This window comes from Misgurnus anguillicaudatus, chromosome 14 (genome assembly GCF_027580225.2).
Source record: "Misgurnus anguillicaudatus chromosome 14, ASM2758022v2, whole genome shotgun sequence".
Classification (NCBI taxonomy): Eukaryota; Metazoa; Chordata; class Actinopteri; order Cypriniformes; family Cobitidae; genus Misgurnus; species Misgurnus anguillicaudatus.
The window spans coordinates 5,942,628-5,964,087 of record NC_073350.2 but is presented as its reverse complement, the minus strand read 5'-3'; the positions used below and the strand labels follow the sequence as shown (position 1 = coordinate 5,964,087).

General features: G+C 35.9%; 1 protein-coding gene across 3 annotated transcripts in view; it reads right to left on the bottom strand.

Annotated features, from left to right (window-relative positions):
• Window positions 1-9,176: 9,176 nt before the first annotated feature.
• rargb (retinoic acid receptor, gamma b) overlaps window positions 9,177-21,460 on the bottom strand; it is a 64,715-nt gene continuing 52,431 nt past the window's right edge. For 2 of the 3 annotated variants that reach the window (XM_073875767.1, XM_073875769.1), the window contains 5 exons: window positions 20,176-20,339; window positions 19,625-19,801; window positions 19,327-19,531; window positions 11,413-11,571; window positions 9,177-11,042 (listed from right to left, as the gene is read on the bottom strand). In XM_073875767.1, the coding sequence (XP_073731868.1) occupies window positions 10,723-11,042; window positions 11,413-11,571; window positions 19,327-19,531; window positions 19,625-19,801; window positions 20,176-20,339 (1,025 nt within the window). In that variant the 3' untranslated portion in view covers window positions 9,177-10,722. The remainder of the gene's footprint in view (window positions 11,043-11,412; window positions 11,572-19,326; window positions 19,532-19,624; window positions 19,802-20,175; window positions 20,340-21,460) is intronic. The other variant, XM_073875768.1, reaches the window with a different exon arrangement.

Sequence of the window (21,460 nt, the reverse complement as noted above, 5' to 3'; positions counted from 1 at the left end):
AAAACATGGTTACTACACTTTTACCACAATAAAACCATGGTTAATTTTATTAAGGTATGTTTAATATGTAGATCATTTAACAATCATATTATGGCAAATGAAACTCATTGGGAAACTCAAATACAACAACAAAGTAAAATTAAATGCTATTTTGACCCTGAAAAGATACAGAATAAAACTAATATATTAAAAGTTAGTTTTTTTATATATACATATACACATACACATTTATACACACCAACACAGCAGTCCATAATTTCTTTATAGTGAGTTGGTGTTTGTATGTATCATTTCTGGTAATCTTTGTTTACACAACATATTCTTTACACTATACTATTTTGTTTTGTATATTTTAAAAAATCTTACGGTTCCATTTCACATTTTTAACTATCTTACATTTATTTCTTCTTATTTTATTTGTACACAGCCCAACTGAAAATGCTATACATGTACAGTCTTTGTCATGCTGATAAGGTACACTAAAATTACAATTGTTAGATAATATCACCTTTTTTATAAAGTTTTGTACAGGACTATACTAAAGTTTGCTAATGCTAAGTCCGAACCAACTATGTGACCTGACAATGTCAGAAGCCTACAGTATATATGCAAGATGATAAACAGTAAACATAATATATAATAAAATTGGCAATGTTGTTTGGTTTTGCAATCATTAAAATTACGTGCTCCGACATAATGGTCATATAAACGTGTCTTCTCTACCTAGATTGACTGGATATGGATAGTGGAACAAGGCATCATGCGTGTCACTATCAAATCAAACAACCAATCACAGAAGCGGAGACATCAGTCAATGTCCCGCCCCCAAAGTCCCAAAAGTCATCTTGATCGAGCGAGCGCGTGTGGTGCAGCTGTGAGAGCATAGAGAGAGTCGAGCGAGAGCTCATCCAAGCCTTTGCTCGCGTGACTGCATTTGTGCGCGCTGAGTGGAGGTGCGCTCTCGCGGGGACGCTTTTCCGCGCGCGGATAGTGTTCTGCGCGCTCGCGAGGACGCTTGTCCGCGCGCGAATAGTGTTCTGCGTGCTCGTATCTCGCGCTCGCGCGCACAAAAACCACGCGCGAGATACGAGCGCGCAGAACACTATTCGCTTTTGGGTCTGATTAAACGCCATATGCTAGGATCACCTGAATCAGTTTGACCAACAGTGTTTGTTCACTGTTATTTTTCTTTTTTGGCCAGGGATTTCTGCACTCATTTCAAATTGAGTTGTTTGGTGTGTGTTGACACACCATATATGCTATTCTGAAACTGAGTTGCGCACAAACCTTATCACCAGGGACAGGTTCTCCACATTACATTTATCTCAGGTTCCATCACTTTTTATGCAAAATTCTGGTGTGTCTGCACTTTCATATTTTCCTTTAACCTCATTCAGCACATACTGTGCTAAAATATCAATTATTTCATTTTGCATGTGGTTAGAAGTGTATTTGGCATTTTGAGGCATACTGCTTCTGCCAATTTTGTGTCCTTCAGTATACTCAAAAAGTTTAAGGAAGAGGCCAATGCTATATTCTCTCTTAGATTCAGAATGAGTGATTTCAGTTCTTTCATGAAATGCAAGTTTATTGACAGAAAGGAAGAGCACAACTGCAGCTACAGAGATTTAACATTATAGCAACCGCTACGTTATCAGTCCTTGCCTCAGGTTTCTAAGAGGTATTAAAACCTTTGCGTGGCGACAAGTAAGGGACTAATTAATTAAAGATGCTTCGCTAGCTAACAAAATCCAAAGCTAGCTGTTCGCTGCAAACAGTAAGTACATAAATACTGCTCAGTGAAAAAAATCTGAATTAAATAAGCAAATAAAGATTTTTTTCTGAGTTTTAAAAACCTGTTTACAGTAGATTAATCTTTAAGTAAGAGGGAATATCTGTGTGCCATTTGTTGCTGTTGAGAGCTCCAGAGAAAATATCCCACATGCGGTCAGTTATGACAGATTCGTCAATTCTAGACTGAACAGTGTCAAGTAAGTAATAGGAAGCGAAACATGGTTTTAATAATGTTGACAATGTGACTTTCAAATGACTAATGCTATCAATATAGGACATCCAGATTCCTAGCTGTTGACAAAGACTTTGTAGATCATTCATCATAAGAACTTTCATCATTAGAGAGTATTCTAGGCTGTTACATGGGGTAGATTTTGGTACAATAATTAAACTTCTATATCATCCAAGTTTAATAATAGAAAGTTGCTAGTCATCCATTTAACATCAACTATGCATCCAATCAGTTTATTGAAGTCTAGGTCAGGTCAAAAAAAAAAAAAAACAGAACTGAGTATCATGCTTAGCTGAAAATAGTAACAGTGAAAAAATAACTACACATCTCTTAATGATGGCTCCTAGAAGCATGTACAGAGTAAAAAGTAAAGGTCCTAGTACTGAGCCCTGTGGCACTCTCTACTAAACTCATCTCTGTTTACAGCTACAAAAAAACAAACATTAAATACCATTTAAGCCATTCCGCTGCAGTTTCACTATTGACAACATAATTTTCATGCCTTTTTTTAGCTGTGGTTGATAGTATCAAAGGCGGCACAAGGTCAAGTGACAGAATCAGCACAATCGGATTATAGCAAGTAATTTCCCAGCTAGAAGAAAAAAGTTCTAAGAACATTCCCTGAAAGTTCCCAAGGTTCCCAAAAACGTTCTGCCAACGTAAAAAGTGTCCAGTTTTCTTTAAGTTCTGGGAAAGTTTCTGTTGTCTGAACGTTAGAGGAATGTTACATTTTACAGAGGTGGGTAGTAACGAATTACATTTACTTCGTTACATGTACTTGAGTACATTTTTTGGGTAACTAGTACTTTAAGAGTAAATTTAAGGATAGGTACTTTTTACTCTTACTCAAGTACATTTTTAGTGAAAAAACTGTACTTTTACTTCGCTACATTCAGCGGCGTTACTACGCTACTGTCAGATGGTATTAATTAATTAATATATTTTAAAAAAGTTTATAGGGCGTTTTCGAAAGTTTCGCGAGACAGGCTGCATCACGCTTTAGCACGCGTTCCCGTGTGGTCACCCTTTAGCGCGCGACCGCGTGTAGATGATAGGAGAAGCAGATGAGGGCGCATGTGCGTTGTGCGAGATATCGGAGGCAGATCATGCATGGAGGCTTCAAGTTCGGTCTATGTTTTCACTTCAAGAGGTCAAAAAGAATAGTTTCATAATGCGATGCATGCTTTGTTCAATAAACGAGCTGACATCTCAGCGTACAGGAATTCAAGATCTAACCTGAAGTGGTAAGTCACAGTAATGTCTATTTGAACACTATTAATGGTCATTTCACACACTGTCCGAGTTTTTTTGACATATGCACTCTTGTGCAAGCGATGACCAAACAAGTGTAAGTTAAACCATACAAACAGCACGTTCACATCTGCACATTTCCATATCATTTCCCCACAACTAAACAAACTGAACAGCATAATTTAAGGACGTCTTGCATTTATACACAAATCCGGACACCTCACTAATGTGTAGAAAATACATTCAAATAAAAACGGGATTGTATTTTATTTAAATCCTTCCTAAATAATGAATGAATAAAAATAAAAGAATAAAGTTTGATTTTAAAGAAACATGTATTATATATTATAATAAATGTAGAGTTGATTTGCACAAACAGATTAGTTCCATATGAAATTCTAAAATGATAATTTTTATTAAGCTCCTGTTTATGTTCAGTAATTGCACTTTAATGGCAATGAAAATAACCTATTCATATAAAAACATGATAACAAACAGACACACGCGTTCTTTTTTGTTTACTGTTTGCATGTTTAAAGGCAGATACTGACAAGTTTGTGTTGTGAACATGAAAATAAATACAGAGTTAACCGTCAGAAAAACATGTGTGTGTGTGTGTGTGTGTGTGTGTGTGTGTGTGTGTGTTTGAGATCTTTTCTCAAATGACACATTATGTGATGTTAATGTACCCATTGCAGGACTGAGATAGGCTGCTTTACTTGTATATAAGCAGAACAATGATACTTTTTAGAAGAGGTTTGTGAAAACCCTCCTAGTAGTCTGAAATTCAGTGCTTTTGCGCTTACTTCTCTATCAGATCGGAAGTAACGAGTAACTAACTACTTGAGTAGTTTTTTCATCTAATACTTTTTTACTCTTACTCAAATAATTAGATTGATACTTTTACTTTTACTTGAGTACATTTTTGTGTAAGTACTTGTACTTTTACTTGAGTACAGATTTTGGGTACTCTACCCACCTCTGACATTTTACCATTTTTAAACGTTATGACAATGTCATGTTTTAATGTTCACACAATGTTTAAAACAGCAACTGTTTATTATATTGACTTGTTTGATTGTTATGTAAATGATAGAGAAACATTGCATTTTATTATTTTATAAAACATTATTTCTGAATGTTCAGTAAATATATTGCTGTAGAAAACACAATTCTCTTATTAGGTTTAGATGTTGATGTTTGTTTCATTTATAGTCACCATTATTGTGATTAGTGTTTGTTTTAGTTTGACTCTTGACCCTTGACTTTTTGCTTGCTAGTTTTTATCCTGGTTGTGTTAACTTTTTGTTAATACACCACATTTGTCATGAAAAGGTAATAGTGTAATTCTGTGGTGCTTGGTACATAATGGTAAAAATCATCACCTAATTAATTTACTAATCAAAAGTTTATTTTCTGTCAAAAATGTAAATGAGATCCAGCTCTTTCACAGCAGTTTGTCATTAAGGAGTTTAAGAAACTTTGGACAAAAATATCTGCTGTATAATTGGGACGCACAAACATCAAGAATCAGAGTATGAATCCCAACCATGGTGACAATTAAATGAAAAACTTCATGCTGCAATGCATGCTGGGTGTTAACAAATTACAAATCTTATTCAGGATTCCCAACATGCACTGCAGCATGGATAAATAAGGATGTTTAAATTTTATTTGGCACCATGGTTGAGATTCATACTCTGATTCTTGATGTTTGTGCGTCCCAATTATACAGCAGAAATTTTTTGTCCAAAGTTTCTAAAACTCCTTAATGACAAACTGCTGTGAAAGAGCTGGATCTCATTTAAAGTATTGACAGAAAATAAACTTTTGATTAGTAAATTAATTAGGTGATGATCTTTACCATTATGTACCAACAACCACAGAATTACACTATTAACTTTACAAGTTCATAACAAATGTGGTGCATTAACACAAAGTTAACACAACCAGAGAAAAAACAAGCAAGCAAAAAGTCAAGTGTCAAGAGTCCAACTAAAACAAACACTAATTGCAATAATGGTGACTTAAAATGAAACAAAACATCAACATCTAAAGCTAATAAGTGAATTGTGTTTTCTACAGCAATATATTTACTGAACATTCAGAAATAATGTTCCACAAAATAATGAAATGCAACGCCTCTCCATCATTTACACAACAATCAAACAAGTCAACATAACAAACAGTTGTTGTCCCAAACATTGTGTGAACACTAAAGCATGACACCGCCATAACGCCCAAAAATGGCAAAATGCAACATTACTCCAACGTTCAGACAACAGAAACGTTCCCAGAACCCAAAGAAAACTGGACACTTTTTACGTTGGCAGAACGTTTTTGGGAACCTTGGGAACTTTCAGGGAACATTCTTAGAACTTTTTTCTTCTAGCTGGGTTGTAACTCTGATGAGAGCTTTGTAATATGGTATGTCTAAATCTCAGAGGTGGAAATAACGAATTACATTTACTCTCGTTACTGTAATTGAGTAGTTTTTTTGTGTACTTTTACTTTTTTTAGTAGTTTTTCAAATCTGTACTTTTACTTTTACTTAAGTAGGCCTATGTTTTGTTTGAAGTATTGTACTTGCGCTAGATTTTAAATCATATCCGTTACTGAGTAAAAAAATATTTTAAAAAAGCAATGTGATAAAGACGTGCAACAGATGATTGATGGGCGGGGGAACGCGCAAAAAGAACCATGGAGACGGACGAGACAGGCACGCGTTAATGCAGACCCGCCTCAGTTCAAATCTTATGAAAGAAACCCCTGCTCATATTTAAGCGACCACTTTCCACTGACGCGAAGCGAGTGTTTCATTCCTTTGAAAGGTAGGATTCGTGCACGAAATTGCTACCCGGAGTTTTACCGCTCATTTGCACGACGCGTTTTTAATACCATGCTCATTATCTTCCGAGGTCTAGCAGCTTCGCGTCAAGTCAAACAACATCCTCGAGAATGCGCAGGTCATTAGACATTGGAGAGAGAGAGAGAGAGAGAGAGAGAGAGAGAGAGAGAGAGAGAGAGAGAGAGAGAGAGAGAGAGAGAGAGAGCGAGAGAACAAAGGTCGGATATCAGGGATCCAGGTCAGGGAAGTTAGAAGAATATACACATGTCAAAAGTTTGACATGGCACTCATCTCATTATATGCTCATTTAAACTAGGTATATAGTTAAAAATGTATGTTACCAGCAATACATCAATACAACCTTACTATGGTGATTGTATTTACTAGCTGCTGACCATTTTCAAAAGTGCATAACTCACATGTAAAAATCATTAAACAATTACATAAATGTTTCTTAGTTTAAAAAAGTTTTTAATTTTATACAATTTTTGTTATTGCACTTTAATTGTAAAGATGTTCCTACAATTAAAAACAACTAGTTTGAGATGTATACTACCTTGTCGTTTTTGAACTATACTAGAATCCTCCACCTCTCCCCGCTGTAAAAAAGTAACTTTTACTCTGAGTAAAGTTAAAATGACTTACTTTTTACTTTTACTTGAGTAGATTTTTAGACAAGTAACTTTACTTTAACTTAAGTAAAATATTATTAAAGCTCACGTAACACACGCTGTTTCTGCGTTTTTGATGTTAATCTGGAGTGCCTATAGAGTAGTATGACATCCTTTATATCTCTGAAGAGTCTTTAGTTTAATCAGATTTATAAACGAAAGATTACCGAATCTTTCCGGTAACGTACAAAAAATGAAGAAGGAGGAGTTACTTTCGCAGGAGGAGCGAGTACGAGTCATGCAACACTATACAACACTTTAGTTTTAACTTATGATTCACTACATGTTCGTGTCATTTATATAATATGCACGCGACTATTTCCAACATAAGACAGAAGTCTTACTTACCGCGTGTAACTTGTCATGACCCGGTTGGGAAAACCCACCGCATCAAACACACACGCAAAACTCCACTGCTACCCTGGATAATAAACTATATCCATTGTTTCCATTAGGCTGGATGTCTTCTCCTTACATCCAAAAACACACTTCTTCTTTCGTGCAATTGTTGACTTTTGAAATTAAACAAAGCTGAGTGGCGTGATAAGCTGTTAGCAGCTCTAGCGTCTCCCGCTGATTGACGGGTGGGCGGGGTTTTCCGGGGGAAGTTTTCCGGTGAAAGCCCATATAAAGAAGTGATACGTATCGAAAACCCCTGAAACGTCAGTTAGAACTGTAATAAAAAAAACTTGCCAAAACTTGTACACTCTAAAAAAAATCCATAAAAAAACGGACAAAGTACTGTGTAAATATGAAGGAATTTTCCGTATTTATGTTTTACAGGCGTTTATCTGTTTTTTTTTAAATAACATGTTGCATTATGGGTGCAACAACTCCTGCTGCAATCTTTCACTTTTGCCTCTCTATCACCATCTCTGTTTGAAACCTAAAATTACAACTTACTTGCAGAGTTATTTTCTAACATGGATGATGTTTAACTTCTAAACAAATGCTGTCAGAACAAGATACAAGTGTTAAACTATTCCAGCATCCACACATGTGATTTAGTAGACAAATCTTCTTTCTGACGTGACGTGTAAGTCAAATGGATATTTACCACAACATTTATCACCTTAAATGTACAGTTTGTGTTTGTTTTAGATTCCTTTGAAGTCACCACTATGGTGATTAGTGTTCCCTTTAGTTAGGCTTTTGTCCCTTGACCTTCCAGAACTGACTCTGCTCTTTTAGCATTGCAACAGTGTTTTTGCTTTTAGCAATTTCAACTTGTTTGTTGCTTGAGGAAGGAGAATTGTCAGTGATGTCATATAAGCTTTGTTGTTTTTATGTTATGCTGCCTAGCACTTAAATATGAAATGATTAATTAAGAATAAGAATTAAGAATCTCAACAATGGTGAGAGTAAATGTTAAGAGAGTTTTCTACAATCCAGGTACCCAGCATGCATTGCGGCATGAAGCTTTGTAGTTGATTGTCACCATTGTTGCGTTTCATAGGCAGATTGAAGTGTCCCTAAAGGTTACGGACAATGTTCTGTAAATCTACGGACAGTGTTCTATAAATCTACAGAATGTTCAGTTTTTGAATTACAGAAATTCTGTAAACATAACGGAAAAGGTGCCGGTAATTTTCTGCCAGGACATTATCCGTTTTTTTACGGATTATTTTTTTAGAGTGTACGAACCCTGGCGAAGTGCATTCGGCACAGAAATACTCTTTAACATGTCCAACTGCTGTTTTGACACTTTGCCTACGTTTAGCATGAGGAAACAACTCTATAACTGTGTTAATAAGTCAGAATGCTTGAAATACCATTACCCCCCCCCCCCTTTAAAGTAACTTTACTTTTACTTGAGTACAATATTTTATTACTCTTTCCACCTCTGCTAAATCTTGATTGGAAAATTACTTGCATATACCATTTCTTTTCAATTATCCATCTTAACAAATGTTTTTCAGGTAAATTGTCGATTTCAAACCAGTCTGTAATTAAAGGTAGGTATGTAACAATTGGTTTACATCAGAATAAGTTAAAGCACACTTTCGGTTGTGTAGACGTAGTAACTATATCTTTATGTTAATCCGTAAACGTACGGATGAGGGACAAAAAAGGCAATGTCCGTTTGGACCGAGATCTATAATTGGCTGAACATTTTTTGGTCCTACGCCTTTCACAGATGACATACATTCCTACAAATACATTTAAACATCTTAACATAGTGATTGCTATCAAGATGTGAGGAGACTTTTAACCAGCATAACTAAAAAATTTTCTGGATCAAATGAGATACCATGCCTTTTATCCCATATTAAAAATACTAATAACAGCCACCCTGATAGGTTTTGAGAACTATCCTATTGACAATGAAGAGATTGAAAATATGAAATTTAAATAAATATAGATTCACCCACCACACAATGCTATAATCATGCATTTATTTTGTCTACAACTTATAAACCAATGAAAAATATTTTGTCATTTACTACATCTAGATATTGTCTGACCACATTGGAGGTATTTTCTTCTATTCTTATTTTAAATAAGCAATAAATAGAAGAGTATTTTGCCTATGACATGAATGTTTGTATTTTCAAATGGACAAGGACAAGGTTGTAAAAAACAACTGAGATACCTTTTTGATGTTTGCAGTGACACAAAATAAAAAGAACCAAAATACAGTTTCTGAAAAAACAAACAAGAATTCATACAAAGAGCTTTAAACCCCTAAATCATAATCTTTCTGTGCTGTCTTTATATTCCAATTGAATATAAATTGAGCAAATATGAGCTTATTATAAATTTGATTGTTTGTTAACACTATGTTTTGTCATTTAAGGATGTACATTGCTTTTATTTCTGTCGAGATGCTTGGCCCCTTATATCTGTGACTTTAGAGTGCTTTTATTCTAATAATAAAAATAATAACAATAATAATAGTAAGTATGTCATTACATTTATTAACTAACTTTTCTGTTGTTTTCTATCAGATCCCAGAGTCAAGTATTCCATTTCAGCCTTTTATCTTCTTTGTGCTTTCATTTGCCTAACAATGTGTAGCTAAAAACAATGTATATGTGAATAGTGCATGCTGAAATTGTTTTGGTCCTTGATCTGCCCTGAGTAAAAGTGTAATAAAGCGATAAATGAGCTAACATTATGAATTTTGTATAAAGATTGAATTATAAAATCTTCTAATGCCCCAATGTATCGTAATTTTGGTTAAAGTGTTAAATTCAAATTGCCAAAAGGGTTGCTGTTGGACAGTTAATTTATGCAAAAGTGTTTGGTAAAAAGGCACATCAATAAAAAAACATAAAGCCACACCATAAAAAACATATAGTAGCACAATATGCAAAAAAAAGAATAACATAAAACTGCTTTAGTAAAACAGCCAGACGAGAATTCAACATCAAGAGCAATGTAATGTCAGTCCAGAAAAGGTTTGACCATTCATTTTGTAGTTGCCTTTTGGTAATGTCTCATTCATTGTGTATTTATAATCCACACATTTGTTTTAAAAAAAAATGTTTCCCTTAGAGAACAAGGCTTTATAGATGAATTCTCAAGTATTTGGCATCTCCAGATATTAATTTCAAGCAAATGTTTAAAAAAAGAGCTTAGATACATAATCCCAATATGGCTTTATCACCTTCTTTGCTCCATTATTTCTCCAACCTCCATCTTCAGTACACGGTCGAAGATTTTAGTGCATCTTAAAGCAACACCATTTGTAGTAATGGTGTTGATATGTTCTCAGTTTTTATTTTGTCATTTTTATTGCTTTTGGAAAGTAGAGCGAAAGTACACTTTGTGCAAAGATGTGCATATCTGAACTATGTTTAGTCATTATGGGATCAATTGGTGTGTCGTTGGTTTAATTGAAGGATGTAAAGTCAGTTTGTATTGGCTGATAAGGAGAGCAAATATGTCATCCGCTGATCTATCTAACCAACATGTGTGGTGAATCACTGAGCTCTTCCTGTCACACTTTTTCTGGTTCCACCCATCTGCAGAAGATCCCATTCTTCATCCTCACTGTCCCCTCCTTTCTCCTTCCCCTTCTCTGTACACCCTTCCTCCTCATCTTCTTCATCCTCCAGAACAGAAACCTCATCCTTCTCATGTTTGATGTCCTGAATGGCACGGGGAGGCAGAGGAGCAGCAGCGCCACTTTCTCCAGAATCAGTGCTCTCCTCAAAGATCTCGGGGTTCTCCAGCATCTCTCGTATCAGAGGCGGCATGGGGCCTGGGATCTCCATCTTCAGTGTGATGGCTCGCTCAGCACCTTAAAAAAGACACAAATATTTGGTACAATAATCTCATGTCTTACCTGTATGTCCTATATTTGTCAAACTGTTAAGTATTCAACAGAACATATGCAGGAAGATACTGTATTCCACTTTGCAATGTGATTGACTTTCATTTTTAGCTTTGAAAGTTTTTTCAAACATATTCTATGATACGGCTGGGTCAGGAGGCCTTTCTGTCTGTAGAGTTTTTTTTACTTCCACAGTTCAAAAACATGCAGGTTACCAAACTGCCCATATCCCAGCATGTTGTATAGATTAACTTCGGTGAAATATTTTTTAAAATTTTAAAGTTACATTTCACAGCTGATGGCATTAATATTTAGTGAGTGTGTGCTCCCCTCATACCTTTAGTGCTGATACCTCGTAGGTCAGTGACCTTCATCAACATTCGTGGGAACATGTGAGGCTTGTTAGGGCGTCGACGGCGAGCGTAGATCTTTAACGCCTCTAGCAGAGGCTCCTGCAGCTGGTCAACTCTGTGAGGTTCCTCCAGGTCCATGCGGTCTACTCATCCAGCCAATCACATGATACACATTATTAGCCAATTATCAAAAGAAATAAACCAAACATGCATAGTCAACATGCTGGAGAAGCAAAACAAATGACTTAAGTTAAGAATAAAGTCTTGTAACAATAAAAAAGCATTGCTTTTAAAGGTGCACTGTGTAGATTCTTAGCAACATCTAGAGGTGAGGATGTGAATTGCAACCAAGGGCTCAGTCCACAGCGCACCCATCCCTTTTGAACAGTGGCGGCTCGTGACTGCTCATCCGAGGATGCGCTAATTCAAAATAAGTGTTCGTATTGTCACGTGTGTGGTTCCCTTTTCCAAAATATGTGTCCTGCGTGTTGAGAGATCCTGTGTGCATCACGTGTTTTTTGGAAAATAAGCGCCTGCTGCACACGCGTCAAAAACCGTTTATGATAAAAGAGACGCTTACGTTTCCAAAATACATGCTAGACACTCCCTTAACATTAAACTCTGATTACGCATGAGATGCGAGTATCATGGCAAACGCAAGCGTCTCTTTTATCATAAACCCTTTAGACGCGTCTGCAGCAGGCACTTATTTTGGCATGACACGTGAAGCACACATGATCTCTCAAAGCGCAGAACACATATTTTGAAATTACTAACCACACATTACAAGCTACATACATGTTGTCAGAGGTGTAAAGTACTTGAGTAATCTTACTTGATTACTGTACTTAAGTATTATTTTTGGGTATTTTTACTTGAGTCCAGTTAAAAATCAGTACTCTTACTTTTACTTAATTACATTTTTTTTAAAGAAAAAAAGTACTTTTTACTACTTACAATTTTATTTAGAGTTAAAAAGTACTTCTATTTTAGAGATCTAATTTCCCTTTCTCTATTAAACCAATTGAATTGCGCTGATGGCCAGTTTAATTTACATTTTATTTATTCTGGACCCTTTGGACCACATGAAGGAATTGGCCAACAGTTCATCTAATGATGAAGATTTTTTTGCTTCTTTGAAACCGACAACACATAAAATGTGACACGTTCCCTGCTGTTTGCAGCCTCTCTATCAAGACTAATACCTTGTTTACACTGTCAGTCCAAATCTGATTTTGGTGCATATCTAATTTGACAGACTCACTGCCCACATTGTGTATCACAACTGTTCAGATCTGATCTGTGCGTCCTGTAGCCGTTTTCCGGATTATCTGCACTGTTTCTATGGCAATAAATTTGCGCTGGCACGACAATCTGCCTCGACGTTTGACGTGTTTACGTGACGCGACAAGCATGACGTAACCGAAAAGCTACACAAATGCGAACGGAGCGGTTAGACTGAAATGGATTTCCAGAAATGCGAATGCAAACCAACTCTGGATGTAGCCTGAAATGGATTAGATAAAAAGGATTTCATGTGGGTTTTTTTGGCCGTTCACACGTTCTAAATGTGATTGGATTCCTATCGCATATGCACCAAAATCGGATTTGGACTGACAGTGTGAACAAGGTCTAATACACCTCTTCCTGCATCGGCTGCCTGTGAGAGGCTTGATAGAGCTTGAAGTTTAAGTTAAATTTGAGGTTTTACAACTTTGAGTAGCACGTTGCATACTGAAATTCATTGTCATTGTCACGGATCTCCGCATTTTTCTGTGTCTGTACCATGGACTTTCTTTTCCGTGTCAGTTTCACATATTGGTTACTCATGTTTTTCCTATTTTCTTAACATTTTTGCGTGGGTTTGGGGTTAGAATGACTTTCTGTTACATAAAATGACATCCAAACCCAACTCCTAACCCTAACGTCAGGCGACAATTGTTTTAAAGTCTAAAAAAAAATAGTATAAACCAATAGTTAAAGTGACATCCTAACCCAAATCTAACCCCAAACCCAATTTGGTTTAAAAATAGGAAAAACAATTGAGTAGTCAATGTGAAACTGACATGGAAAAGAAAGGCCGTGGTACAGACACGGAAAAATGTGGAGATCCGTGACAATGACACGGATAAATGAGCAAAAAATTCTGTGACTATACCACAGAACTTTGTGAGATCATGTTGGAAATTATGTAGTAGTCTTATAGTTTGACAATGAAATACAATTAAATACAAAAAGTTGTAGAAAAAACCTTGTATGTGGTTCATTCACTTCATGTTTTTAGAGATTAAAAGCTTAAATATGAATCTCTTGTTTTCATTCTTCCTGTTACTTTTACTTTTTTAATACTTAAAGGAACAGTATGTAAGAAATGTATATCAATTAATCATAAAATGGCCCTGATATGTCACTAAACATTAAGAAATCATTTTCATTTCAAATACTTTTGTCACTGACAACAGTGGTCCGGCCAGGATATTGTGAAGTTGCAGCCCTCAACTGATGTTTATGTTTTCATGTTGTGTATTGGCCACCAGAGGGCTATTTCATAAAACTCGCTTGGAAAAGCGAGGATTAAAGGGGTCATATTATGAGATTTTTTTAAGATGTAAGTTAAATCTTTGGTGTCCCAAGAGTGTGAAGGTGAGGATTTAACTGAAAATACCCCACAGATAATTAATTACAGCATGTTAAAATTGCAAATTTGTAGGTCTGAGCAAAAGTGAGCCGTTTTGGGGTGTTTCCTTTAAAATGCAAATGAGCTGATGAAGTCCAAACACTGATCACAATGATGGTGATTTGTTGTAATTGAAACTCAATTGTGCTGTCAAGTTCTTCTTTTCTCCCTCTTACTCTCTGAAATAAATAGCAGTGCTGTGGTTGGATAGTGCAGATAAAGGGGGCGGTATTATTATAATTCGCCATGCTACCTACCTCACAAAACAGGCGAAATCTGAACGACCTAATTTTTCACATGCTTGCAGTAAATGGCTTACCCAAACAAAGTTACTGGGTTGATCTTTATCACATTTTCTAGGTTGATAGAAGCACTGGGGACCCAATTATAGCACTTAAATATGAAAAAAGTCTGATTTTCATCCTATGACCCCTTTAAAGTTACAAACTCGACTTGAATTAACCTAACAAATGAGGCGAGGCTAAAGCGGTTTCAAAAAAGGCAAATGAAGCTCACGCAATCCAACTAATGTGATCCAGATTTCCCTAGTCAAGATAATTGCGCGTGCACGCTATTCTTGAGCAGCCCTAGAGGTCGAGGGTGGATCAAATCGATCAAAGTTAAAGAGAAAGCGGTAATTTTTGATAAAAATTTTTGAAAATGTACTACTGACTGAAAATTATAATACTGCTGCAATAAACAAACCCATTAAATAGTTGGAAAGTCCTAAAGGACTTAGTTAGAAATGATGGCCTAGTGGTTAGTGCTCTCAACAGCGCATGCGGGGATCCGGGTTCGATCCCCGTCAGTCCTTATGTGGCTATGCTTTGCTAATTTTTATATACTGTACTTTTTAAAAATAGCACAAATCTTAACTTTTAAAAGACAATTTGTAGTTTACTAAGTAACATATATAATACATATTTAGCAGATGAATGATTTTAATACATTTACAGTAACTATAAATGTAACTTACTTTTTTTGGGGGGGGGGGGTACATTTCAAAAGCAGCAACTTGAGTGGACAATAAAGTAACAGGTGAAAATAAAATATAAATATATTGTTCATAAAAAGTGTAGTTGATTTAAGCATAATCATATGCAAGAAGAAGTGTCTAATCTCATAATGTTAGCTGCCAAAGATGTTAACTGGCAATGAGGGGAGCACTGACATCTATCAGCAGCACAGCTTTACTCCTGCAGATGAACTGTGCTTGAAAGAAAAAAATGGGGTCACTGAGAGCATGGTGGGTGAACAGCATATGCATTTCTGAATTTACAGTAGTACAAGAAATGATTGTGTAAAATCATATATGTTACACATATTCTTGACCAACCATTATTACTTGACATGTTACTCAAAACATTTTTGATGGCAAATAATGTGTGCGTTATAGAGCCACAAGTCATCATGTTAAACCCTGGGAGTGGGAGTATGAGAGATTTTAAACCACTGGTTTATTATCACACTGTTAAAAAAATTAGCTGTAGTTGTGCAGCTGTTTGCCAGTGGCTTATGTGGATTTAACGGTTTATTATTTACTGGCAACAGTTTGTTCAGGGTTAAATCAACATTAAACATTGGCAAGTCTATGATTTTACAGCATAAAAACTATAATATAACAGCCTCATGCAAAGCATTTTGTGAACCAGAAATCCTCATCAACCTTTTTCTGTTGTTTCCTTCATATTTTGGTTCCCAGAATGCTTTGCATGAGGCTGTTATTTGGTGGTTTTATTCTGTAAATAAAAAGACTTGTTAATGTTTAATGTTCATTTAACTTTGAACAAACTGTTGTTTCCAGTAAATAACATACATATAAATCTACAGTAAGTTACTGGCAAACAGCTGACAGTAATACTGTAAGTTCTACATAATTTTTAAACAGTGTAGTGTTAGGTGTTGATAGATAAACAGAGTTTTATGAATGGTTACAGGGTGAGGATCAGTTGAAGAAAAGCCTGAGGTATAAGCACATTATACTGTAAGTCTACAGTACAAGCCTTGTGAGCTGAAAAATTATTGTATGCAGGACACTAACAATCTTCTCTGTGATAAAAAAAAAGAATTTTTACTCATTACAACAAAATGCCAAGAGCATACCATCACATAATTATATTGTATTCCTTCAGCCATGCAGACCCCATCATTTTTTAATTTTTTTTAATTTCAAGAAAAAATGTAACAACTAGAGAAAGATACAAATACTGTAGATCTTTAAAATAATGTGCATTTTTATGCACACCAAGCATACAAAATTAAATGACTGTACTTGACTTTTGTGTGTTGTATATTTAAATTAAATTTCCTCTTTGTGTGACAGACAATCTAAAAAAAAAAAAAAAAAAAAAAAAATATATATATATATATATATATTTCATCAATATGTTGCAATTATATGAATTTAGATACTAAATTTGTTAATAAACTATTATCCTTTATCCTTATATTGAGGTAGTTAAGATTATCTTTTATATTCAACATTTGATAGGCCTATATACCATATTATGAAACACATGTCTATATTTTATTAATTATTTTTGTTTCAAAATTTATCAAATTTAATATATAAGTTGATTTTCTTTAATTGTTAGATTAATAGTGGTTAATAAAGTCAAATAAAATGTCAAAGAGTCAGCTGTAATATCATTGCATTTACATTTCAGTGTTAGTGGAAGTCTAGTTAAGCAACAACTGAGGCTTAGCCTGACAGTTAGCCTGCTCCGGACCAGGCTAGTTTGCAAGCATAAGTTTCCATAATAACCGGAGGTTGAGCTATTTCTAGTTTGTTTTATGAAACGAAATCCACCGGCAATAGGCCGGACTTAACAAAATAAGCCTGGCTTGTTCTGTAGTCTGGTTTTGTGAAATGGCCCTCAGTTGTGTGATTGCAGTACCAGTTTTAGCCACAAGTTTTGTGATTGCAATACCAGTTTTGGCCACAATCCTACATACTGTTCCTTTAAGTACAATTTCAATGTGGTACTTTTTTACTTTTACTCAAGTATAATTCTGGCCAGATACTTTTACTTTTAATTAAGTAAAATTTACACTCAGTACTTGTACTTTCACTTGAGTAACATTTTTGAGTACTTTTTACACCTCTGAATGTTGTGATGAACTTCGCATCGTGCTGCCTCAAAAAAAGAAGTCACTGGCCGCCACTGCTTTTGAAACGTATAGTAAAGCTATTAGCAGCCACCACAGGACAAACATGTCGTTGTTTGAGACAATGTGTTGAAAAGCGATCTATAGGTCACTTTGTTCGTTTAAGGGTACCGTAGAAAGATATTTTCACGGTATGTACCCTTTAAAGGGCGTGTTGCAGGTTAACCACCACTGTCGATTAATGAGTACATAAATCACTGAAGATATGTATATCATTTTTTAAATGTCTCAAAAATGCATTGCAGCATGAAACTTTTCATTTTATTGTCACCACTGTTGTGATTCCAACTCTGATTCTTGATATTTGTGTGTCTACATTATACAGCGGTTAATTTTAAGTGTCAGTGTTTTAAAAATTTTCTTAAAGACAAACGGCTATGAGAGAGCTGGATCTCATACTGTAGTATCACATTGTTAGAGAAAGATGCTTCTGATAAGTGCTCAAACATTAAGTTAATACATAAGTTTTTATATGATGATGTTTAAACTTTGTTTACTGTATTGACCACCACCAAAGGATCGCACTCTGCCATAACAAACATGTCTTAAAGGGGACATATTATGAAAATCTGACTTTTTCCATGTTTAAGTGCTATAATTGTGTCCCCAGTGCTTCTATCAACCTAGAAAATGTTAAAAAGATCAACCCAATAACTTAGTTTTGGTAAACCATTTTCTGCAAGCATGTGAAAAAATAGGTCATTGTAATTTGGCCCTTATTGTGATGTCAGAATAAGTTAATACCGCCCCCTTTATCTGCACTATCCAACCACAGCACAACCATTTAGTATGGAGAGAAAGAGAGAGATAAAATATTTCACAGCACAATTGAGTTTCAATTGCAACAAACCACCATCATTGTGATCAGTGTCTGCACTTCATCCGCTCATTTGCATTTTAAATGACACACCCAAAACGGCACACTTTTGCTCAGACCTATTTAAGACTTAGTTTACATCTTTAAAAAAATCTCATAATATGTCCCCTTTAAACACACAAAGTTATAGCAATCAAAAGAATGAACAAGGTAAGAGTCAAGAGGCAAGTTCAACTAAATCAAACACTGATCACAGTAATTGTAACTTCAAATAAAACAAAATCTAATCCTAAAGTAAAAAATGACTCTACATGTAAGATGTAAAATGCAATTTTAGATTTCAGACAGAGATGTTGAGAAAGAGGATAACAGAGTTTTTAATTCTGCTTCATTGTTACTTTTTAACACTCTGTAAGAAGGGACAATATATACACCCAGCAGTGTTTATTTAACTCTGGGGATTTGTCTGTGTGAGGACTTCCTGGGGGCTAACTGAGGGCTGCCCATGCAGGGCCAGCGCTAAGGGGCCAATGTTTCGCCAGTGAGCAAACCTGCGTGGGGTCCTTAGGCTATGCCCATGCAGGACCATCGTAGGCTTACTTGCAGGGGTGCCTCACTCAGCTTCCAGGATTTGACATGCTGCCTAAATCCGTTTGTGCTGAAGATCGCATAAAGTTACACCCATTTCAGGCAGGATCATGGACCCCCTCAAGCCAGCACGCACGAGTATGTTCATTTTTGTTTACTTTCTACACAAAGTTATGCTAACTATTATCTGGCTGTCTGCCTATCTCTCTATACGAGCCTATCCGTCCGTCTGTCTGTCTGTCTGTCTATGTATTTATCTATAATCTGCGCTATCAGAACTGTACTTTACTCGTCTCTCTATAGTCACTCTCAACGCTCTCAAGGCGGCTTTGGTAAATTCTCTCCCCAGCGTGACGTCATACAGTGCGTTGTGGGGGAAAGGAGAATCATTGCAAACCGCTGTACTTTTTCATATTATTCCGTTCTGTGATGTGAGTTTAAATGTTTATTATTAACAAGCAAATTCACAAATTCGTTGAAAAATTTAACCTGCAACACGCCCTTTAAGGTAATTAAAACAATACAGTTTATTATTGTAAGTTCTTTATACACCACTGGTGATATAGTTATGTATATTATATTGTATTTCTGTCAAGAGAGACACAATTACACAATGCACCTAAATGCATAAATGAGAGACAGCAGTACCTCCACAGATGAGGCAGATGGCACTGAGGAGTCCAGTCTCTGTATCATCCATCTCCAGAGGCAGAAGCTGACCAGCGAAAGCAAACACCAGATCAGTGAGTGGGCCAAAACCAGCATTGTGCATCTGTGTTCTGTTGAGAGTCAGGCCATCCGAGAAGGTCATGGTGTCCTGCTCGGGAGTGTAGCGGGTGCAAATCCTCAGCATCTGCAATGAAGGGAATGTTAACTTAGATTTGTTATAGATTTTTTATGAGACTTTCAAACTTAGCTAAGTTTTCGTGATTTCGGCCGCATTTACCAGTATATCAAGGCAGGCAGACTTCAGCAATGTAATTTGGTCTGCAATGGTGAGAGAGGTGAAACCAGGCACACGCTTTGCAAACTCCACAATCTTTATAATGCACTTGGTGGAGAGTTCACTAAACTTATCCCATAGTCCAAGATCCAGCTGAACCCTGTGATCCGAACTGGAATTCTAAAACGGAAAGAAAAATCAATTCAATTCAAAATCAATACATTTACATATACGAATGTTAATTAATGTACACTGTCCCTTTTCTAAATAAATAAAATAAATAAATAAAAATTATGTCTTCAAACAGGATGAAAACAATAATATTCAAGGTGGTACCACACAATAATATGACCGTGCTTATGTGTGTTTAGATTTGCTGACATACAGTCACATACATTTCTAAATTGTTAAATAAAGGAAATGCTCACAAAAAATGACTGATGTGTGTGGATGTCTGATTCCTAGTTTCTTCTGGTTTATTTAGGCATATTTTATTTTAAAAGACAAAGGGAGGTTTATAAATATAATATAATGCATAAGTGTTTAGGACTCACAGTTGTGTATTTTCCGAGCTGACAGAGCGAAGGGAAAGTTTCCCTGTGTGCTTTGCTGACTTTATTGACCAGCTCCTCGAGTTCCCCGCTCAGCTCGTAGCTCTCCGGTAGAAGCACCTCCTCTTTTATGACAGTCTTTTTCTTATTCCTGTCGTTCCGCACTGCTGAAAAAACAAACAGTAAAATGGAAATCTTAAAGTTAAATAATTTAGACAAATAATAATCTCAGAATCCCTGGAGTAGCCCTAACTACGATCAATTTCCACAGGAGACAGTGTCAAAAAAAAAAAAAAAAGGTACAAAAGCTGTCACTGGGGCAGTACCCCTTAAAAAGGCCCTATTGTGTACCATTTAGGTACAAATATGTATCTTTGAACTACCAATATGTACATTTGAAGTACTAATACACAGCAAAATCCCCAGAGCCAAATCAACTCCGCTGGTTGTACACACTGTCCCAATCCCACAGAGAGTCAAAAGCAACTCTGAAGCAGAGTTAAAAGCTGCAATCCGTCACCCCATCCTCTCCATCACCATCTCTGTCCGAAACCCAAAATTGCATTTACATCTTACTTGTAGAGTTATTTTCTTAAAGGGGTCATAGCGTGAAAATGTTAGCATTGCCACTTTATAGGTTTGAGCAAAAATGTGTTGTTTTGGGTGTATCTTTTAAAATGCAAATGAGCTGATGAAGTGCAAACACTGATCACAATGATGGTGGTTTGATGCAATTCAAACTCAATTGTGATGTGAATTATTTTTTCTCTCTTTCTTTCTCTCTGCACTAAATAACAGTGCTGTGGTTGGATCGTGTACATTAAGGGGGCGGTATTATTCTAATAAGATGTCCTTATGACATCACAAGGAAAGCCAAATTGCAATGACCTATTTTTGCTCACACCTACAAAGTGGCAATGCTGACATTTTCACGCCATGGGCCCTTTAACTTAGGTTTAGATGTTGGCTGTTTCATTTAAACTCACCATTATTGTACTCAGTGGTTGTTTTAGTAGGACTTGACTCTTAGCTGTTAGTTTTTTCCAACTGCTATAATTTCACGTGTTTAAGACATGTTATGTTGTAGCAAAGAAAAACTATACTGCAACTCCATAATAATGTTTAGTACATAAATTCTAAATATTGTCAGAATTTAGAGAACCTATGTGCAGGTGTAGTGTTTACACTAGTGATGTTACATTTGAAGCGAGGCTTCGGAGCTTGTGTCGAGCAAAAGTGGGCGTGCCAGATGAAGCTTTGATTCGAAACTTGTGTTGTTAACGTTATA